Here is a 21,547-nt window from a genome sequence, read left to right on the forward strand (position 1 = left end):
ACCTGAGCAGGGAGACAGAGGAGGGGGAAACAAGGATAGAAACAAAAGACAGAAAGGGAAGAAGCAATATTGGAAGGCAGAGAAAACAAGGGCAAGAAACAAATAGGGCCATAGTGCAAAATAAAACTAAGATGACCAGCAATCTTAAAAAGACAAGTCTAAAGGCATTGTGTCTTAATGCGCGGAGCATTCGCAATAAGCTAGATTAATTAACAGCACAGATAGATATTAACGGTTATGATATAGTTGCAATTACGGAGACATGGCTGCAGGGTGACGAAGGATGGGAACTGAACATTCAGGGGTATTCAATATTTAGGAAGGACAGGCAAAAAGGGAAAGGAGGTGGGGTAGCGTTGTTAGTAAAGGAGGAAATCAATGCAATAGTGAGGAAGGATATTGGCTTGGAAAATCACGATGTGGAATCTGTATGGGTAGAGCTAAGAAACACCAAGGGGCAGAAAACATTGGTGGGGGTTGTCTATAGGCCCCCAAACAGTAGTGGAGATGTAGGGGAGGGCATTAAACAGGAAATTAGAGACACATGCAAGAAGGGTACAACTATAAGCATGGGTGACTTTAATCTACATATAGATTGATCAAACCAAATTAGCAATAATACTGTCGGGGAGGAATTCCTGGAGTGCGTACGTGATGGTTTTCTAGACCAATACGTTGAGGAACCAACTAGAGAACAGGCGATCCTAGACTGGGTATTGTGCAATGTGAAAGGATTAATTAACAATCTTGTTGTGTGGGGTCCCTTAGGGAAGAGCGACCATAACATGATAGAATTCCTCATTAAGATGGAGAGTGAAGTAGTTGAATCCGAAACTAGGGTCCTGAATCTAAATAAAGGAAATTAGGAAAGTATGAGGTGCGAGTTGGCTATGATAGATTGGGGAACTTTACTAAAAGTGATGACGGTGGATAGGCAATGGCTAATATTCAAAGAATGTGTGCAGGAATTACAACAATTATTCATTCCTGTCTGGCACAAAAATAAAACAGGAAAGGTGGCTCCACTGTGGCTTACAAAAGAAATTAGGGATAGTATTAGATCCAAAGAGGAGACATATAAAATTGCCAGAAAAAACAGCAAGCCTGAGGATTGGGAGCAGTTTAAAATTCAGCAAAGGAGGACAAATAGATTGATTGAGGGGAAAAATAGAGTATGAGAGTAAACTAGCAGGGAACATAAAAACTGACTGTAAAAGCTTCTATAAATATGTCAAGAGAAAAAGATTAGTGAAGACAAATGTAGGTCCCTTACAGTCAGAAATGGGGGACATTATAATGGGGAACAAAGAAATGGCAGAACAATTAAACACATACTTTGGTTCTGTCTTCACAAAGGAGGGCACAAATAACCTGCCAGAAATGTTAGGGAACCAAGGGTCTAGTGAAATGGAGGAACTGAAGGAAACCAGTATTAGCAAAAAGAAATAGTGCTAGGGAAATTAATGGTGCTAAACGCTGACAAATCCCCAGGGCCTGATAATCTACATCCCAGAGTACGAAAGGAAGTGGCCCTGGAAATAGGGGATGCATTGGTGATCATCTTCCAAAATCCTATAGACTCTGGAACAGTTCCTACAGATTGGAGGGTGGCAAATGTAACCCCACTATTTAAAAAAAGAGGGAGAGAAAAAACAGGGAATTACAGACCAGTTAGCCTAACATCATCAGTGGGAAAATGCTAGAGTCTGTTGTAAAAGATGTGATAACAGAACACTTGGAGGGCATTAACGGGATTGGATAAAGTCAGTATGGGTTTATGAAAGGGAAATCATGCTTAACAAATCTACTGGAGTTTTTTTTGAGGATGGAACTAGTAGAATATATAGGGGAGAACCAGTGGATGTGGTGTACTTGGATTTTCAGAAGGCTTTTGATAAGGTCCCACACAAGAGTTTAGTGTGCAAAATTAAAGCACATGGGATTGGGGGGAATGTACTGGTTTGGATTGAGAATTGGTTGACAGACAGGAAACAGAGAAGGAATAAAGGGGTCTTTTTCCGGGTGGCAGGCAGTGACTAGTGGGGTACCGCAGGGATCAGTGCTTGGGCCCCAGCTATTCACAATATATATCAATGATTTGGACGAGGGAACTAAATGTAACATTTTCAGGTTTGCAGACGACACAAAGCTGGGGTGGAATGTGAGCTGTGAGGAGGATGCAAAGAGGCTCCAATGTGATTTAGACAAGTTGGGTGAGTGGGCAAGAACATGGCAGATGCAATACAATGTGGATAATTGTGAGGTTATCCACTTTGGTTGTAAAACAGAAAGGCAGATTATTATCTGAATGGTGAAAGATTGGGAAAAGGGGAAGTGCAACGAGACCTGGGTGTCCTTGTACACCAGTCGCTGAAAGCGAGCATTCAGGTGCAGCAAGCAGTTAGGAAGGCGAATGGTATGCTGGCCTTCATTGCAAGAGGATTTGAGTACAGAAGCAGGGATGTCTTACTGTAATTATACAGGTCCTTGGTGAGACCACATCTGGAGTATTGTGTGCAGTTTTGGTCTCCTTATCTGAGGAAGGATGTTCTTGCCATGGAGGGAGTGCAACAAAGGTTTACCAGACTGAATACTGGGATGGCAGGACTGACGTATGAGGAGAGATTGGGTCGACTAGGCCTATATTCATTGCTCAGACAGGTGATGATTCAACAATTGAGCGACCAATTCTGAGAGAATTTTATAAAGAATGACAGATAATTACATTAAACTGCGTTGTTTTATTCATGATGAGGACCTGACAATTTACAAACTTCACTTGCCAGACGGCAATTAAACTCTGACCTCAGGATCTGCCATTTTACAGGAATTCAAAATTGGCCTTAAATAGGGACAGGTTAAGTTAAATACAGCTATGCCTTAGCCCATCAGCAGTATGGGATGCATCACACAGTGTAATCCTCCTGTCGTTATAAAACGGTGCACTTGCTGTGAGCAATGCCACGGAAGCTGTGTTAGTACATACAAGAGTCTTGTCTAGCATGTGGCCGTCACACCTGAAAGGGTTATGTTTGAGAGTGCCACACTTAGTCACACATGCCAAGCATGTACTTGCACCTGGTGTAAGTGCGGAGATATTTATTGCCTAAGTTAATAGTTTCAAATGTCATTTGTAAAGATGCAAAAGAATCATAGCCTAACTTTTTTTTAAAAGGTGAAAAAGCCGGTCATTTTCTGTTGGCTATTTTCTGACCTTGATAATCTGGCCTCTCTCCAAAGGCAGCGGCTAGGGAGTTGCAAGCTACAGAAAATTTGCCTTGGCAGCTAGCTTGTCACTGACCTTGGGATGTTCCTATCTTGATGATTTCCCCAGAGTGGTTGAGCAGTGTCCTAAAAGGGACAGACCGGGTTAAATATCATTGAACATTAGCAGCTAAACAGAGGAGCAGTGCTCCAGACACCAGACTTCCTGTGACCAATGCCTAATACATTTGTAAATTTTGCTGGGACTACTTTAGAATCATAGAGCAGAGAAGAGCATAAGGTAATTATAGCCGAGGAAGGACAGGTGGCCCATTTTAATATATCCATCCAGAGACATCTTAACACCCAACCCTCCCTATAGAATGGTACAGTGCAGAAGGAGGCCATTCAGCCCATTGTGCCTGTGCTGGCTCTTTGAAAGAGCTATCCAATTCGTCCCACTCCCCTGCTCTTATCCCATCGCCCTGCAAATTTTTCCTTTACAAATAGAGATCCAATTCCCTCTTTGAAAGTTACTATTGAATCTGCTTCCACCACTCTTCCAGGCAGTGAATTCTAGATGATCATAACTTGCTGCGTTTAAAAAAAAATCTCCTCGTGGGGATGGGCACCAGGATGTAGCATTGGGAAGGAGAAACAAGATGGACAAAGAATTGGGATTGACAGATGACACTAGAGTAAGAAATAGTACAGTATTAGGTGGGATCAGACTAAGAGAGAATATGAGACGTTCTAAGAGAGGTTTACAGTGCATGTGTGTAAATGCACGAAATGTGGTAAATAAAGGTTGGTGAGCTGCAGGCGCAAATAGCCACATGGGAATATGATGTAGTGGCGATAACGGAGACCTGGCTCAAAAAAGGGCAGGATTGGGTACTAAATATTCCTGGTTACAAAGTGTTTAGGAAAGATAAACAAGAAAAAAAGAGAGCGGGGAGGTGGCAGTATTGATTTTAAGGAGAATATTGCAGTGCTATAGAGAGAGGATGTCCTTGAGGGGGTCAAGGACAGAGTCTATTTGGTTAAAGTTATGAAATAATAGAGGAGCCATTACACTACTGGGGGTATTCTATAGGCCACCAACTGGTAGGAAGGATATAGAGGAGCAAATTTGCAGGAAAATTACAGAGGTGAAAGAACTATAGAGTAGTGATAATGGGGGACTTCAACTATCCTAATATTGACTGGGATAGTAATAGTGTGAATGGCGAAGAGGGGGAGGAATTTCTGAAGTGTACTCATGAGAACTTTCTTGATCAGTATGTATCTGGCTTAACGAGGAAGGAGACATTGTTGGATCTGGTTCTGGGGAATAAAGTGGAGCAAGTGTCAGTGGGGGAACATTTAGGGAACAGTGATCATAGTATCAAAAGGTTTAGATTAGTTATGGAAAAGGACAAGGAGCAATCTAGAGCAAGAGTACTTAATTGGAGGAGGGCAAATTGCAGTGGATTGAGAACGGATCTGGCCCTGGTAAATTGAAAGCAAAGATTAGCAGGCAAAATTGTAATCGAGCAATGGGAGATGGTTCGGGTACAGTCGAGGTACATTCCCACGAGGGGGAAAGGTAGGGCAACCAAAGCCAGAGCTCCCTGGATGACGAAACAGATTGAGAGCAAGATGAAGCAGAGATAGGGGGCGTATAGCAGATGTCAGGTTGATTAATATAAGCGAGAATCAGGCTGAATATAGAAAATACAGAGAAGTGAAAAAGGAAATAAGAGGGGCAGAGAGAGAGTTTGAGAATAGACTGGGGGTTAACATAAAAGGGAATCCAAAAGTCTTCTATAGGTATATAATAGTAAACGGGTAGTCAAAGGAGGGGTGGGGCCGATTAGAGGCCAAAAAGGAGATCTACGCATGAAGGCAGAGAGCATAGCTGAGGTACTAAAAGAGTACTTTGCATCTGTCTTCACCGAAGAAGAAGATGCTGCCATCGTCGCAGGAAAAGAGGAGGTAGTTGAGATACTGTAAGGCTAAAAATTGATAAAGAGGAGGTACTAGAAAGGCTGGCTGTACTAAAGTAGATAAGTCACCCAGTCCAGATGGGATGCATCCTTGGTTGTTGAGGGAAGTAAAGGTGGAAATTGCAGAGGTACTGGCCATAATCTTCCCATCCTCCTTAGATATGGGTTTGGTGCCAGAGGACTGGAGAATTGCAAATGTTGCACCCTTGTTCAAAACGGGTGTAGGGATAAACCCGGCAACTACAGGCCAATCAGTTTAACCTCGGTGATGGGGAAACTTTTAGAAACGATAATCAGGGACAAAATTAATAGTCACTTGGACAAGTGTGGATTAATAAAGGAAAGTCAGCACAGATTTGTAAAAGGCAAATCATGTTCAACTAACTTGATTGAGTTTTTTGATGAGGTAACAAAGAGGGTTGATGAAGGCAATGCGGTTGATGCGGTGTATTTGGACTTCCAAAAGGTGTTGGATAAAGTGCCACATAATAGACTTGTCAGCAAAATTGAAGCCCATGGAATAAAAGGGGCAGTGGCAGCGTGGATATGAAATTGGCTAAAAGACAGGAAACAGAGAGTAGTGGTGAACGGTTGTTTTTCGGACTGGAGGAAGGTATACATTGGTGTTCCCCAGAGGTCAGTACTAGGACCGCTGCATTTTTATATATTAATAACTTGGACTTGGTGTACAGTGCACAATTTCAAAATTTGCAAATGACACAAAACTTGGAAGTGTAGTAAACAGTGAGGAGGATAGTGTTGGACTTCAAGAGGATATGGACAGGCTGGTGGAATGGATAGACACATGGCAGATAAAATTTAATGCAGAGAAGTGCAAAGTGATACATTTTGGCAGGAAGAACGAGGAGAGGCAATATAAACTAAATGGTACAATTCTGAATGGTATGGAGGAACAGAGAGACCTGGGGGTATATGTACACAAATCTTTGAAGGTGGCAGGACAGGTTGAGAAATCAGTTTTTTAAAAAAACATACGGGATCCTGGGCTTTATAAATAGAGGCATAGAGTACAAAAGCAAGAAAGTTATGTTGAACCTTTATAAAACACTGGTTCGACCACAACTGGAGTATTGTGTCCAGTTCTGGGCACCGCACTTTGGGAAGGATGTGAAGGCCTTAGAGAGGCTGCAGAAGAGATTTACTAGAATGATTCCAGGGATGAGGGACTTTAGTTACATGGATAGACTGGAGAAACTGGGGCTGTTCTCTCAACCTTCTTTGCTCTGAGGAGGAGATTTGATAGAAGTGTTCAAAATCATGCAAGGTTTAGATAAAGTAAATAAAGAGAAACTGTTCCCATTGGTGGAAGGGTTGAGAACCAGAGGACACAGATTTAAGGTGATTGGCAAAAGAACCAAAGGCGACATGAGGAAAAACTTTTTTACACAGCGAGTAGTTCTGATCTGGAATGCGCTGCCTGAATGGGTGGTGGAAGCAGATTCAATCGTGGCTTTCAAAAAGAAATTGGATAAATACTTGAAGGGAAAAAATTTGCAGGGCTATGGCGAAAGAGTGGTGGAATGGGACTAACTGGATTCCTCTTACAAAGAGCCAGCACGCACTTGATGGGCCGAATGGCCTCCTGTGCTGTAACCATTCTATGATCTTCCCTCTGGTTCTTTTGCCAATTATCTTAAATACGTGTCTGGTTACTGAGCCTCCTGCCAGTGGAAAGTTTCTCCTTATTTACTCTTATCAAAACTTCATAATTTTGAACATCGTATTATAGCGGGAGCAGCACAGGAGGAGGCCATTCAGCCCATCGTGCCTGTGCTGGCTCTTTGAAAGTGCTATCCAACATTTCTATTTCAGAGGACTAGTCTCTCCACATAACTGAAGTCCCTCATCCCTGGTACCATGCTAGTAAATCTCCTCTACTCCCTCTCCAATGCCTTGACAACCTTCACTAAAGTGCGGTGCTCAGAATTGGACACAATACTCCAGCTGAGGCCTAACCAGCGATTTATAAAGGTTCAGCAGTTCTGACGGCAGGTCATCGACCTGAAACGTTAGCTCTGTTTCTTTCCCCACAGATGCTGCCTGACTTGCTGAGCTTCTCCAGCATTTTCTGCTTTTTTCTAAACAGCCTTATCAACTTGTCCTGCCGCCTTCAAAGATTTGTCTATGTGAACCCCCTTTTAAAATTGCACCATTTAAGTGGTGCCTAGTTTTTAACGACTTGATGAAGCAGTGGACGTTTATGTGACCATTTCTCTTTTGTTTCACGCAGGCACATACTGAACTTCTGGGGGAAACCTGACGAAGCAGCTAAGATCCTGTCGAACAATGCAGCAAAAGGCATTGTCGATGGAATCACAAAAGCCTGGCAGATGTACGGGTCGTCGGAGTAAGTAGCATTCGAGCTCAAGGCTGGAATCGTAACCAGTTACTGTTGTGGGACGGGTGCAGGAGAAAGAAGCTCAAGTCTACAAGCAGTAAATTTGGTCACCTGGTGGTCAGCAAATTTTGAGTTGGGTACCTGTGTTTTTTTGCAATAGTGTTTTGCTTCTAATTTTCTCCGCAAAGCATTGCCCCTTGCTTGAGTATGGTTCCACGGATGTTGGGTGGCCTCTGGTACCTTGCCCAGTAGTCATTCCTCGTGTGTGTACCAAGACAATATGGGCGCTAAATTGGGCCGTGTAGCGGCCGTTGTTTCAGCGCTACACGGCCTCTCCAACATCCAAGATGGCGTCATGGCAGCGCACGCACGTTTCCAGCACGACGTGCGCCAGACGCCATCTTGGCATAGGAGTTAGCGCATGCGCAAATACTGAACGCCGGAAGCATGTAAAGTAAGGAGAAAATGGATACAATCAGTGGGAAACGCTGATTTAAAGTGATGGACACCATTTTGGGACTCAACGCTCAACTCAATGCACAGTTTTAACCCCGACCATCTGAACATGCCTTAGAATGCCTGGGGGACCCCCACCAGCACTATTTAAAGGGACCGTGCAGGATTTACAGGTTATTGGTGGGATTATTGCTTCTGGCTGTCGAGACGTTTGTAACTGTTTTTGGAGGTCTCCTATACCTGAATATTAGGACCGGGGGCACAGCCTAACCTTTAGAGCCAGGGCGTGCAGGAGTGAAGTTAGAAAATGCTTCCACACGCAAAGGGTGGAGAATCTGGAACGCTCTTCTGCAAATGGCAGTTGATGCTAGCTCAATTGTGAATTCTAAATCTGTGATTGATAGATTTCTATGAACCAAGGGTATTAAGGGATATGGGGCTAAGGCGGATATGTGGAGTTAGGTCACAGGTCCTCCATAATCTCATTGAATGGCGGAATAGGCTTGAGGTGCTAAATGCCACTGCCACCTTCTCCTGCAAGAAAGCGGAACGTGTATCTGGGTGATGTGCTTGTCATGGTTGAATAGCTGCCAGTGTGGGTGGCCTGTGAGTTGTGGGTGGGCGGCTTGCAACAGTCGTAATGTATAAGGGTGAGAGGAAGCATCATAACTCATCAGTTTGTAAACTTAGGGACGGGAGCTGCATCTGTGTTTTACATGTGCGATGTCTGATCTCCGTTCAAACTCCGTGCAGACAGCAGATGACAGGTACCAGCTACCTTTAAGAGATTTTTAAGAGACAGGCTGCCTTTAAGAGATTGGGGCTCCCCTGCTGGTGGAAAGTGCAAATTGCATTGAATCCTCCTTCAACGTTGATTCAGAACGCTGCTCGAAGGTAAGTCCTCAGGCCTGACGAAAGTCTCGTCCTGCCTGTGCAGGGGCCATTGGGCGCGGGGTAACAGCGGATTGCGCTACCCCTGCCCAACAATAGGCCCTATCCAATTATTTTTTCTCTCTCTAAGTGTCGGCAGACCTTTCAATGGTGGGTGCCGCTACAGCCAGGCCTGATTCTATGATTACCTGATGTCTGGTGTTACCTGTTTGGCACCGGTCTCAGCCGTGGCTCAGTTGGTCGGCCTCTCGCCTCTGAGTCAGCAGGCCGTGGGTTCAAACCCACTCTGGAGATTTGAGCACAAAATCTACGCTGACACTCCGGTGCAGTACTGAGGGAGCGCTGCACTTTCAGAGGTGCCGTCTTTCGGATGAGACATTAAATCGAGGCCCTGTTTGCCCTCTCGGGTAGATGTAAAAGATCCCGTGGAACTATTTCGAAGAAGAGCGAGGGAGTTCTCAGTGTCCTGGCCAATATTTATCCCTCAACCAACATCACGAGAAAACAGACTATCTGGCCATTATCACATTGCTGTTAATGGGACCTTGCGCAAATTGGCTGCCACGTTTCATACATTACCACAGTGACAACCCTTCAACGGTACTTAATTGGCAGTAAGGCACTTTGGAATGCCCTGAGGTCATGAAAGGTGTTATATAAATGCAAGTCTTTTTCTTTCTTTCTATACGATTGTATTTCCAAACACATCACTAGATGGCAATCAGGAGTGGGAACCCTGGCCTGAATTTTTCCCCCCCCCCCCCCCCTCTCCTTCTGTATGGCAGGCTAAGGCCAAACTTAGTGGCCTAAACTCAACTCTGCCTGAGATCAGCAAACTCGGCACAGACCAAGAATCAAACTTGGGACTTGATGTTCTGTGTGGCTCAGTTACAGGCTGTCTACCAACTGAGCCATTGAGAGAGCAAGAAACTTGAAATCTGAAGTTTATTATTGGCTTGTTGTCCTGGCCAACATTTATCCCTCAAACAACATCCCCAAAAACAGAATCGGGTCGGTTATTTAATTGCTGTTTGTGGGATCTTGCTGTGCTCAAATTGGCTGCCGCGTTTACTAGATTACAACAGTGCCTGAACTTCAAAAGTACTTCATTGGCTGTAAAGCTCTTTGGGACATCACGAGGTTGTGAAAGGAGGTTTTAACATGCAAGTTCTTTACTTTCTTTCTCCATTTGTCCAATTTCAACAGGATGGGGAGCATTAATTGACCCCACTAACTGTTACTTCCTATTTTCCTTCAGTATTAATGATCTTTGTTTAGGGGGGTGGACAATACTATATTTACCAAACTACGTTAAAATGGATGGAATCATGGAACGTGAACCCCACAAAGTTGGTAAAATCCAGTATAATAAAGATGGAATTAATTTCCATAATCCAGTGGCCCTTAGAGGTAGTTGCTTTGTATAGTCCAGGTACGGCCACTGGCTTTCCATTTTCACGACGAAAAGAAAACAGACTGAATCATGGAAAACGATCCCCAAAGCACTGGCTAAAATCCTGGAATCCCACGTAATAAAAACTGAATTTGACTTAACTTGGTCACTGCAAACCAGTGTCCCGGTCTGGTCTGGCGTGCTGCTCCTGTGGTCTCTTTAGACCACAATTTCAGACCAAAGAGCTGCTGTTGATCAAGAATGCCAAGAGCTGTGTGATACTGATCTGTACTGTGCTGTTCTCTGTGTTTTATCTAGGGCAGTGGTTCTCTTTCTGATTGAAAAAGTCTCGAGGAATATCTTTGACCAACGCTGTTTGGAAATGGAGCTGTGGCATAAGTATGTGTCAACTGGGGTAGGTTAGCAAGGCTTGGGTTTAGTTTAATTGAAACTCTGACCACACTTGCATTATAATAACCGGTGAGAACTTCACAGGGGCAGATTTACTGCAGTCATTACACATTCAATGACTTCTGAAACAGAGCAGGAAGGTTTGCTTTGCCCAGTATTTCTAGTGAGATCACAAATACATTATTTAAAATCCCTTTTTCGATTCCGTTAGAAATGGTGGGCAGCGGCTATCTTCATCCTGTGTTTACAGTGTTGCTAACACATTGTGAAATCTAACCACCCCTCCCCACCTAAGCAGTCTGCTGGCAAGTCAAAGGATTGCACGTGTTGACACCAGCCAGAAATCATTGTACGGTCAGACAAAATTGATGGGCAGGAAAAGACCAGCTGGTCCATCAAGCCTGATGAACGGAGCATCCTGACTAAACCCTTCTCCCCACACCCCGCATCCATGTAATCTCCTGGGAGGGTCGAAAACACCTAGTAATAAATGTCAATGAATTTGTAGTTTCTCCTGCTAAGTTTGGACAGTGAGCAGCATAGGGTTGTGTCGGTGTTTGGATTGTGGCTTAAGTTCTGCGATTTACTTTCACCAGCAGTGAAAATTCATTTTTGAAAATCTACTAATCTAAATATTATTGCTGCCACATCACAAGAGAATAGTAGCTTGGGGGGGAAAAAAAATGGGGTTTTCATTTTAAATCCCAGATTTTTTTTTTGTGTCCTGCTTATATCTCAGGAATTTGCAGACAGCCTATTCAAACCCCTAGTCTGTCTCATTCAAAACTGGACGGGTGGTAAAACTGCTTTCATAGTTGAATGGATTTATTATCAATAACCTTCCCTCCCTTTCTCACTCATCTACCCCTTAATTCTGGTGTCAGCTTGGCTCGGCTGGTGACACTCTCACCCCTGAATCAGAAGGTCATGGGTTTAAGCCCCGCCGCAGACTAGAGTGTCATAATCTAGGTGGGCATTTCTGCGCAGTGTTGAGGGAGAGCTGCATTGTTGGAGCTGCCATCTTTCGGATGATGTGGAGATGCCGGTGATGGACTGGGGTTGACAATTGTAAACAATTTTACAACACCAAGTTATAGTCCAGCAAATTTATTTTAAATTTCACAAGCTTTCGGAGGCTTCCTCCTTCCTCAGTCCACACCATTCACCTGAGGAAGGAGGAAGCCTCCGAAAGCTTGTGAAATTTAAAATAAATTTGTTGGACTATAACTTGGTGTTGTAAAATTGTTTTCAGTGCCTCATCCGAAAGATTGTAGTGAGGCTTTCATTGTCGCTGGGTCAAATCCTGGAACCCCACCCCAACTAACAGCACTGTGGGAGCACCTTCACCACACGGACTGCAGCGATTCAAGAAGAAGGCCCATCACCACCTTCTCAAGGCCGACTAAGGACAGGCAATAATTGCCGACCTTGCCAGCAACGCCCACATCCTGAGAATGAATTTTTAAAAAACACCTTCTAGTTGAAGTGGACGCAAGATTCCACGGCCTGGCCAGTGTTCCTCCCTTATCAGAACCATCAAAAAAATGATTAACTGCCCATTCATCTCATTTGCTGTTTGTGGGACTTTGCTATGTGCAACGTTGATCTACATGTCAGCAGTGACTACACTTCAAAGCTAATCGATTGGTTATGAAGAACTTTGAGACATCCTGAGGACACGATAAGGCACTATATTAATGCAAGTTTGGTTTCTTTCTTTATTGGTATGTGTAACTTTGGCATGCCTGACAGAATCACTAATAATGCATTTAAGGGGAAGCTAGATAAACACGAGGGAGAAAGGAATAGAAGGTTATGCTGATCGGGTTAGATGAAGGAGGCTCACGTGGAGCATAAACACCGGCATAGACCAGTTGGGCCGAATGGCCTGTTTCTGTGCTGTACATTCTATGTATCAAAGTTTTGACTTAATTTTTTATGAATGAAGTAGGGCATTCCTGTTACTCCATTCTGCCCTTTTGTATAGAGCCAGGCTCAGCGGAGTGCTCTTGTGCATTTCTACTCACCTGCAAGGCACCATGTTGACCAGAGTACATTGATTGCTGACTGAGGGGAAGCAGGACCGACTGTATTTTAGTGCAGTTTGTTGGAGCACTGAGCACTGCAACATGGAGTGTTTGACTTGTGCTGCCTTCCTCTGTTGAAGGCATTGATTTCTTGATGTCTTAAGTGTGGATCTGATATTGTGGAAATCTACTTGCAATATAAGCAGGGGGGCTTCTACAGTACTGGGAGTTGCAGAGCCTATACACCAATAGTTCGTTCCAAATTTGAGTTGCTGAATGCCTCCTCAATTTCCACTTTAGGACTAGTTATAAACTGTTGATAAACTGCCCTTTAATCCTTCTCAGGTTTATGCATTATATGCCCCTATGTTATTTGGTTCAACAAAAAATAACCTAAGGAGTGTCAGGGTGAATCCCATTTTATACAGTGCATTGCACACTTCCTAGCAATCAGCTGAAAGTGAATTGAGGCCTGAGGGCTGATCACTTGCCCATCTGTACACTAAGGATGGTTACAGGAGATAGATGGATAAACAGGCAGAGAATTACATGGAAGATAAGGTGGGAGAAGGAAGAGAATGCAAAATTAGCCTTTTACATTATGAATCTCTCTCATCTCCCGTTGATATTTGAAGTTTTTAAGTTTTTGTGTGTGTTTTCAAGGGATCGAGGGATATGGGGAAAAAGCGGGAACAGGATACTGAGTTAGACGATCAGCCATGATCATTTTGAATGGTGGAGCAGGTCCGAAGGGCCGAATGGCCTAGTCTTGCTCCTGTTTTCTATGTTTTTGCACTCCTTTGTCTGCTGTAGGACAGTTGATGAATTGCTACAATAATTTTACTTTATCTTGTACAGAAATATTCGTGTAATAAGGAGGGAGACTGAGGATATACATGAGAGAGGGACTTTGGATGATCACAAACGACTTTTCGTGTAAGTTATTTTTGGTGTTTCCTGGTTGTGACATTCAGGAATTTGTCTGGTTGGCACTTACTTTTTAATCCCTATTTAATGAGCTGTGTTTGGAGTTCTATGGGGAACAAACACTCATTTTCCAAAGTTCATTGGTTTTCTCTCCACATAAGACTCGGGAATATATCCAATTTCCAGAAAGTGCAAGTGATTGGGGTAAATTTTAACCCCCAAGAACGGGTGGGTTTGGGGAGTAAAAATACTCTGTTTCCAGAGCGGGACCGCATCCCGGCTCCAACACAGCTGCTTCTGGGTTTAACCCAGGCAGGTTTGTCTGCGTGTGGACGGCAGACACCAGGAAGTCCCGCCCCCACTTAAAGCTGGCGGGGCCGATACTTCAAAGGGCAGTGTTCCCCATTGAGATACTTAATATTTTGTGTATTGGAATAATAAACTAAATTTAACCTTACCTGTTCGGGTTTCCCCTCGCTTCCCATTCACGTCAGGTGAAAGCAGGCGGGAAGGGCCGGATCCATGAGGTGAGTGCCTTTTATTGCATTGCTTGTGGGCACGAGGAGCGGGAGTGCTTCATCCAGGCCCAACGTGCTCACCTGGCCGACAGGAATCCCACCAGACCCACCCCCCCACCGTGGTGGACCCCACCGACCTCCGACTCTTCACCCGACCTCCGATCTCCTCAACCCCTTGATATCTTCCTCATCCCCCCCCCGCCCCCGCCCCAAACCTGATCTTCTCCCTGGCCTACGATCCCTCTCTCGCTCCCTCTGATACCTGGCTGCAGCAGGCCACCTTGGCCGACAGCCGGGCGCGAAACCCGGTAGTGCAGTTGATGGGGCCTCGTTTAATGTCGCAATCCGTCCGCTTACCTTCTGGGTTTCACGCCCACTCTGCTCCCTTCCAGGCTGGAAGTTAAAATTTACCCTTATTGTGTCTGACCCTGTGCTGACTTGAAAATTAAAGTTTGAAATGGTTTTGTAACAGTAATGAATGTCCATGTTGTGTTAATGTTTAGAGATGGCTATGAAGTTGCGGTTGCTTACTTTCGGACTGGATACAGTCCAGAGGATTACCACAGTGAAGAGGTTGGTATGCAATTCTCTTTCTTCCCGATGACTCTTCCTCGCCAGCAAGGCCAACTGTAGCACCTCGGGTGAGGTCAACTAACTCGGAACAGACTCTGGACTTGCTTGGTCCGTACGGTGCAGCTATTCGTTGGATAAACACACTGAGCCAATGGGAGGGGGATGGAGCCTTTTTAGACTTTTACTGTCAAATGTCGCATTTGTCAGGGTGCGCTGGTGATTTTTAATGTACAACTGCAATAATAGCCATTTAGGGAGCGTTGTCGCTGGAGGCCATGAAACAGGCCACTTGCCTGCCTGCCCTTTTGGCTGGGAAATTATATTATAGAGTCTTACGGCACAGAAGGAGGCCATTTGGCCCATCGTGCCTGTGCCGGCTCTTTGAAAGAGCTATCCAATTAGCCCCACTCCCCTGCTCTTTCCCCATAGCCCTGTAAATTTTTCCCTTCAAGTATTTATCCAGTTCCCTTTTGAAAGTTATTATTGAATCTGCTTCCACTGCCCTTTTAGGCAGTGCATTCCAGATCATAACAACTGACTGCGTAAAAAAAAAAAATTCTCCTCGCCTCGCCTCTGGGTCTTTTGCCAATTGCCTTAAAATATATAGTGCAATGGGGAGCCCTAAGGAGAGATGGCAAAGTTTATACGATAAAATAACTTCAAAAATTATCATTGACCCAAGAAGATCTAGGCAGCTATACTTTGCTGATTTCATATAATTGGATATGTTAAAGCAGCAATGCACTAATTTAGACTTCTGGGCTGAGGGCGTAGTATATGAAGACCTGGAACTTGTCAGACAGGTGTTCGCCGTGGCTCAGTGGGTAGCACTCTCGCCTCTGAGTCAGAAGGTTGTGGGTTCAAGCCCCACTCCAGAGGCTTGAGCACAAAATCTAGGCTGACACCCCAGTGCAGCACTGAAGGAGGTGCCGTCCTTCGGATGAGACGTTAAATCATCTGCCCCCTCAGCTGGATGTAAAAGACCCCATGGCCACTATTTCGAAGAAGGGCAGGGGAATTCTCCCCGGTGTCAATATTTATCCCTCAACCAACATCGCTACATGGGGAGGGTTCCCAGTGACCTATCCCTCTAGGAACATAGGAACAGGAGTAGGCCATTCAGCCCCTCGTGCCTGCTCCGCCATTTGATAAGATCATGGCTGATCTGTGATCTAACTCCATATACCTGCCTTTGGCCCATATCCCTTAATACCTTTGATTGCCAAAAAGCTATCTCTCTCAGATTTAAATTTAGCAATTGAGCTAGTATCAATTGCCGTTTGCGGAAGAGAGTTCCAAACTTCTACAACCCTTTGTGTGTAGAAATGTTTTCTAATCTCGCTCCTGAAATTTTTAGACTGTGCCCCCTACTCCTAAAATCCCCAACCAGCAGAAATAGTTTCTCTCTATCCACCCTATCTGTTCCCCTTAATATCTTATAAACTTCGATCAGATCAGATTATCTGATCGTTATCACATTGATGTTTGTGGGACCTTGCTGTGGGCAATTCGGTGCCGCGTTTCCCACAATACAACAGTGGCTACGCTTCAAAATACTTTATTGGCTGTGAGGTCGTGACAGGCGCTATATAAATGCAAGTCTTTTTTTTCTTTGACAGTCAGTTCTCCTTACCCCTTCCAACAGGTCAGCTAACTCCTTCACTGGGCTAATGTCCTTCAGTATTCCCCCTCTCTAATACTTTCATGCTATTTCTTTGTTCGAAAAATAATTCTCCATTCCCTTTCTAATACCTTCCACGTCAGATGCATCCTGTAATCGGTATTTTGAAACCGCTATTAAATTGCTACGGTCAACTATATACAAAGGTGGCAACAAAGCTGGGAGAGAGACAAGCAGACCCATTAGTCTCGCTTCAGTTCCATATGAAATAATGGAATAGACTATCGGGAATAAACTTGAGGATTATCTGTACAACAAAAATCAAGTGAACAGTAGTCAATATGGCTTTAGATGAGAAAGGTCCTGCCTGACCAATCGCCCAAGTTGACTGTGGTAATCTCTACAATGTGTACTTAGACTTCCAAAAAAAGAACATTTTGATAAAGTTCCACAGGAAAAGTTACTAGTTGAGCTCTGAGCAAAACTCGGGTTTGGGTAAGAAATTGGCTGAAGGGCAGAAAACTGGTTCGAGGGGGTAGGGGATGAAATTGGTCTTTGGCGATAGTGCGAGTCGGCAGCCTGCTTTACACCCCACCCAGTTGGGCTGCCGATATGTTATCGCTCGTTTTGCACGACTGCCAAAGACCAATTTCACCCCTGTAATGTTTTGGAGGGGTGTAGGGAGTAATGTGTGGGAGGCCTCAGCGCTCAGCATTGGGACCACTGCAGTTTTTAATTTACACCAATGACTTGGATTTTGAAACTCAATGCAAATTGGTTAAGTTTGCAGGTGATACCAAACTTGAAAAGGCAGTGGAATCAAAGGAGGCAGCCCAGAAATTACAGAATGAGCTAAACAGAAGATGAAATTCATTGTAGACGAGTGTAGGGTATTGCACATAGGAAAGAAAAATGGGGGTCACACATACTTCACGAACAATGTTGAAATAACTAAGGGACCTGGGATTCTTAGTAGGCTCGATGCTCAGCATGTCCAACCAATGCAAAGCAGCAATCAACAAAGCCAAAACAGTACATTAAAAGTCATCATCAATAACAACGTACATTTATATGGCACCTTTAATGTAAAAAGTCACAAGGTACTTCACAGGAGCGATTATCAAACAAAATTTGACACCGAGCCACATAAGGAGATATTAGGACAGGTGAGGTCACTGTGGTAGGTTTTAAGGAGCGTCTTAAAGGAGGAGAGGTTTAGGGAGGGAATTCCAGAGCTTAGGGCCTACACTTCTGAAGGCACGGCCGCCTACGGTGGAGTGAAGGAAATCGGGGAATGCGCAAGAGGCCAGAATTGAAGGAGGGTAGAGATCTCAGAGGGTTGTAGGGCTGGAGGAGGATACAGAGGTAGGGAGGGGTGAGTCCGTGGAGGGATTTGAAAACAAGTCAGAGGTAACCGTGATCAAACTGTATAGTGCTCTGGTACGGCGTGAGCACTGTCTATATTAGAGCCAGGCCATATAGGAGTGAAATCAGGAAGAACTTTTTCCACACAAAGGGTAGTAGAAATCTGGAATTCTTTCCCCCAAAATAACAGTATGACACCAGTCGATCAATTGGGTCTCGAATTACATTCAAGTAAATGGGTTTCTTTTTCACCCCGCATTTAGTGAAGTCCAGATATGCTACACGCCCATGATAAAATCCTGGCTTCATTTCTTTCCGTGTAGTAACAAAAGGCTGGGAATGCGGGGGAAACAATTGGAACTTTCAAGACTGAGATTGATAGAAAGCCTTGAACGATTTAGAAGATAGTAAATGGTGTGGAAAAGGTTAACCTAGAATACAACCTAAATTAAACAGTGGGGGTAGGCCAAGGCAGCACAGGTTCAGACTAGTATCAGGAGGTTCGACGTCATGCAGACAGTGATCAAAACTTGCAGTGGTCTTCCGTGTAGAATGGGGGCAGCAAAACCCTGGAATCATTTAAGAAGCAACTAAGTGCAGCTATGAGAGGAGTGTAGGATTGTTCTGGTTGTGTGAATTAAGATGGACCAAATGGCCCAACTCAGCCGTAAATATAATGGTTCAGAATTTACTGTAAGCAGCGACCAACTGTTCGTTAGACTTGCCCTTGCCCGTAGACTTCCCGTGAGGTTTTGCACAGTTTGCAAGTTGCTGTAAGTTAGAGATCCAAAGGGCACGGTACCCGCCCCACACAGGGCATCTGGGACCTGTGTGAACAGGGCAAGCAACTGGGTATCTCCTTAACCAATCAGATTCAAGAATCGTTAATGAACACCGCAGAGTCCGAACCAGGAAGTGTAAGTTAGAATAGTGAATTCGATGTCAAATCAGGTACAGAAAGCGAAGTAGAGAGGGGAAAGAAAGATCGGATTAAGATAGAGAGAGAAAGAAAAAGTTTTTTAAAATTTTAAAATGCTCTTTAAATTTTTTTAAATCTCCAACAATTAAAAGCTGAAGGAATGAGACTCCTCACTTATAAAAGTTCATTTTCAGCGCCAAATAGATTGTTTGGCAGTAATGAAGACTTATCACGTCGTTAAAAGGTATTTAGACTGTAACGAACAAGCCCTAACTTTTTGTGGTGAGTTAAGTCCATATCTACGACGTCAGTGCAGGAAATTCACGCCATTCAGCGTGTTTGAACGATGAGTCAGACGACGCGATCCTGTTTTTGGGCAGCTTTTGGAGGAGCAGGCTATCTCAGACTCCAGATTTTTTGCGTTTAACCGCACCTGTGCGCTTGCCGGAAATTGCTGTCCGATTTGCACGTAAATAACAGTGAACCTCGCCGTTATTTTCTCAGTAAACTCTGGGCCGTTGTGATCTTATGAAAAATTGCTCAAGGGAACCACCTAGTGGTCAGAGTCTGCATCTCGATAGTTTCGGTTGATGTCGCAAAATTGAAATGGAAATGTTGACCTGGATGTTTACAATGGTGAATGTTGACAGAAAAACGTGACCAGAAATTTTGACAACAGGGAGTTCACACCGTACGCAAGATTATTAATAATATCAATTGTCCTTCAACACAGAATAATGTATCCATTTCAATTTTTTCCCCCCCCTCTTTGCCTTAGTGCTGGGAAGCGCGATTGTTGATTGAGCGTTCCAAAGCGATTAAATGCCCAGATATTGCCACCCACCTTGTGGGAACCAAGAAAGTACAACAGGAATTATCGCGCACCGGTGTCATAGAGAAGTACTTAACAGACTGCCCCAAAGCTGCTGAACGAATCCGGGCTACTTTTGCGGGCCAGTACAGCATTGATGAGGTAAGAAAGGACGCCCCTTTACAGCAGCAACACGTTCTTAATATTTGGTCTTTCTGGGAGTGGTTGGGGGGGGAAGTTACTCTTGACTGGTAACACAAACGATAAATGCTGGTGTTAAAGAACAATCTGTTGCAGTAAAGAGGTTTACTACACAAATATAGGCACATAGAATGAAACGAGGACCATTGATCCTGCTCTTTTGCGTTCACTGCAGCAGCTCCCACACTGTATTGATAATAGAGCTTTCCCTCGTCGAGGGCTCTTCAAACATAGCGACTGTGATACTGAAATATTCCTGTCAGTCTCACCCTTGGAAATGTAAATTTTATCCTGAGCGCATTGTGATAGAGTAGGAATTGGTGCAGGAGAAATATTTACCGTAGCATTTTACAGCTCTCTGGCTCAGCTGTTTAAGGCATTGAGTAGCTGGCCCATGCATAGGAACAGAAGTAGGCCATTCAGCCCCTTGAGCCTGTTCCGCCATTCAATTAGATCATGGCTGATCTGCATCATATCTCCATTTACCCGTCTTCGTTCCATATCCCTGAATACCCTTACCTAACAAAAATCTGTCAATCTCAGTTTTGACGTTTTCAGTTAACCCCCAGCCTCAACAGCTTTTTGGGGGGGAGAGTTCCAGATTTCCACTCCCCTTTGTGTGAAGAAGTGCTTCCTGACATCACCCCTGAACAGCCTAGCTCCAATTTTAAGGTTATGCCCCCTTGTTCTGGAGTCCCGCACCAGAGGAAATTGTTTCTCTCTATCTACCCTATCAAATCCTTTAATTATCTTAAACACCTCAATTAGATCATCCGTCAATCTTCTATACTCGAGGGAATACAAATCTAGTCAATACAGGTCATGAAAGTCCACAGTACAAGTCACCCCCTGCCCCACAGTCTGTGCTGAGGCATCTAATCTTAACTCAGCGACAGCACGGATGCTTCTGTTGGCCTTGTGCTGCACTCGTGTGTCTGTCTGTGTGCGTGTGTGTGTGTGTGTGTGTGTGGTCTTTGAGCGAATACAGGAACTGACTCAATTGTGATGTCTCTTGGGGGGGTCAAAAAACTTGCTAACAACACGGTGTCTCGGCTCACGGATAAATGGCTACTCGGGTGAGGTACCAGAGGATAGCGACGGACCCAAGAAGTAGTTGATGCCTTCGGGTAGAATTGGTGGGGGAGGAAAGCATTCACGAGTGTGATACTGGAGGGCTGTCGGTTCACATGAAACTCACCTATAGCCAGAGTAGTTGCTTCGGGCGAGCAGGGACTGGAGGAGAAGATTAGAGGCGGGGAGGAAAAATTTGAGAAGCAAGTAGGTATAATAACTAGAGTAGTGTGAATATAAAACGGGTTCCTCACATGGAGGAAAATTTACCCACAAGTCAGCAATGACTTTGCACCTCCAAAAGATTAATGATTTAACTGGAACTTTCTCTATGGCGACAGGGTCCTGAGGGTGATGAAATGATCGCTATGGCAATAGGAGACCCAGAAGGCTTTGTGCTGAAACCACAGAGGGAGGGAGGAGGTAAGATGATGTTGCACTCTTGTTAAATCAGAGGGCAGATTTTCCTCGTGCTGGGGCCTAAAGGGCCGCCTGGGTGCAGCGCGGAGAGGAAGATTGGGTGAGGAGGATCACACGCAATTTAACAGGGCCTGTCTGATTCTCCACCACCGCCTTGCAAGAGAAGAGATTCAGTACTTTTGAGCACCTGATGTCAGCCGTGGCTCGGTGGGTAGCACTCTCGCCTCTGAGTCAGAAGGTTGTGGGTTCAAGCCCCACTCCAGGGACGTGAGCACAAAATCTAGGCTGACACTTCAGTGCAGCACTGAGGGAGTGCTGCACTGTTGGAGGTGCTGTCTTTCGGATGAGACTTTAAACTGAGGTGGACATAAAAGATCCCACAACACTATTTT

The 21,547-nt window shown here is 44.5% G+C and overlaps 1 protein-coding gene across 1 annotated transcript in view; it reads left to right on the forward strand.

Moving 5' to 3' along the window:
* gss (glutathione synthetase) overlaps window positions 1-21,547 on the forward strand; it is a 76,768-nt gene that overhangs the window by 35,630 nt on the left and 19,591 nt on the right. Inside the window, exons 6-11 of the mRNA XM_068000253.1 lie at window positions 7,444-7,560; window positions 10,610-10,690; window positions 13,588-13,665; window positions 14,678-14,747; window positions 19,431-19,625; window positions 21,077-21,158. Of these exons, the coding sequence (XP_067856354.1) occupies window positions 7,444-7,560; window positions 10,610-10,690; window positions 13,588-13,665; window positions 14,678-14,747; window positions 19,431-19,625; window positions 21,077-21,158 (623 nt within the window). The remainder of the gene's footprint in view (window positions 1-7,443; window positions 7,561-10,609; window positions 10,691-13,587; window positions 13,666-14,677; window positions 14,748-19,430; window positions 19,626-21,076; window positions 21,159-21,547) is intronic.

The sequence above is a fragment of the Heptranchias perlo genome, chromosome 19 (genome assembly GCF_035084215.1).
Source record: "Heptranchias perlo isolate sHepPer1 chromosome 19, sHepPer1.hap1, whole genome shotgun sequence".
Classification (NCBI taxonomy): Eukaryota; Metazoa; Chordata; class Chondrichthyes; order Hexanchiformes; family Hexanchidae; genus Heptranchias; species Heptranchias perlo.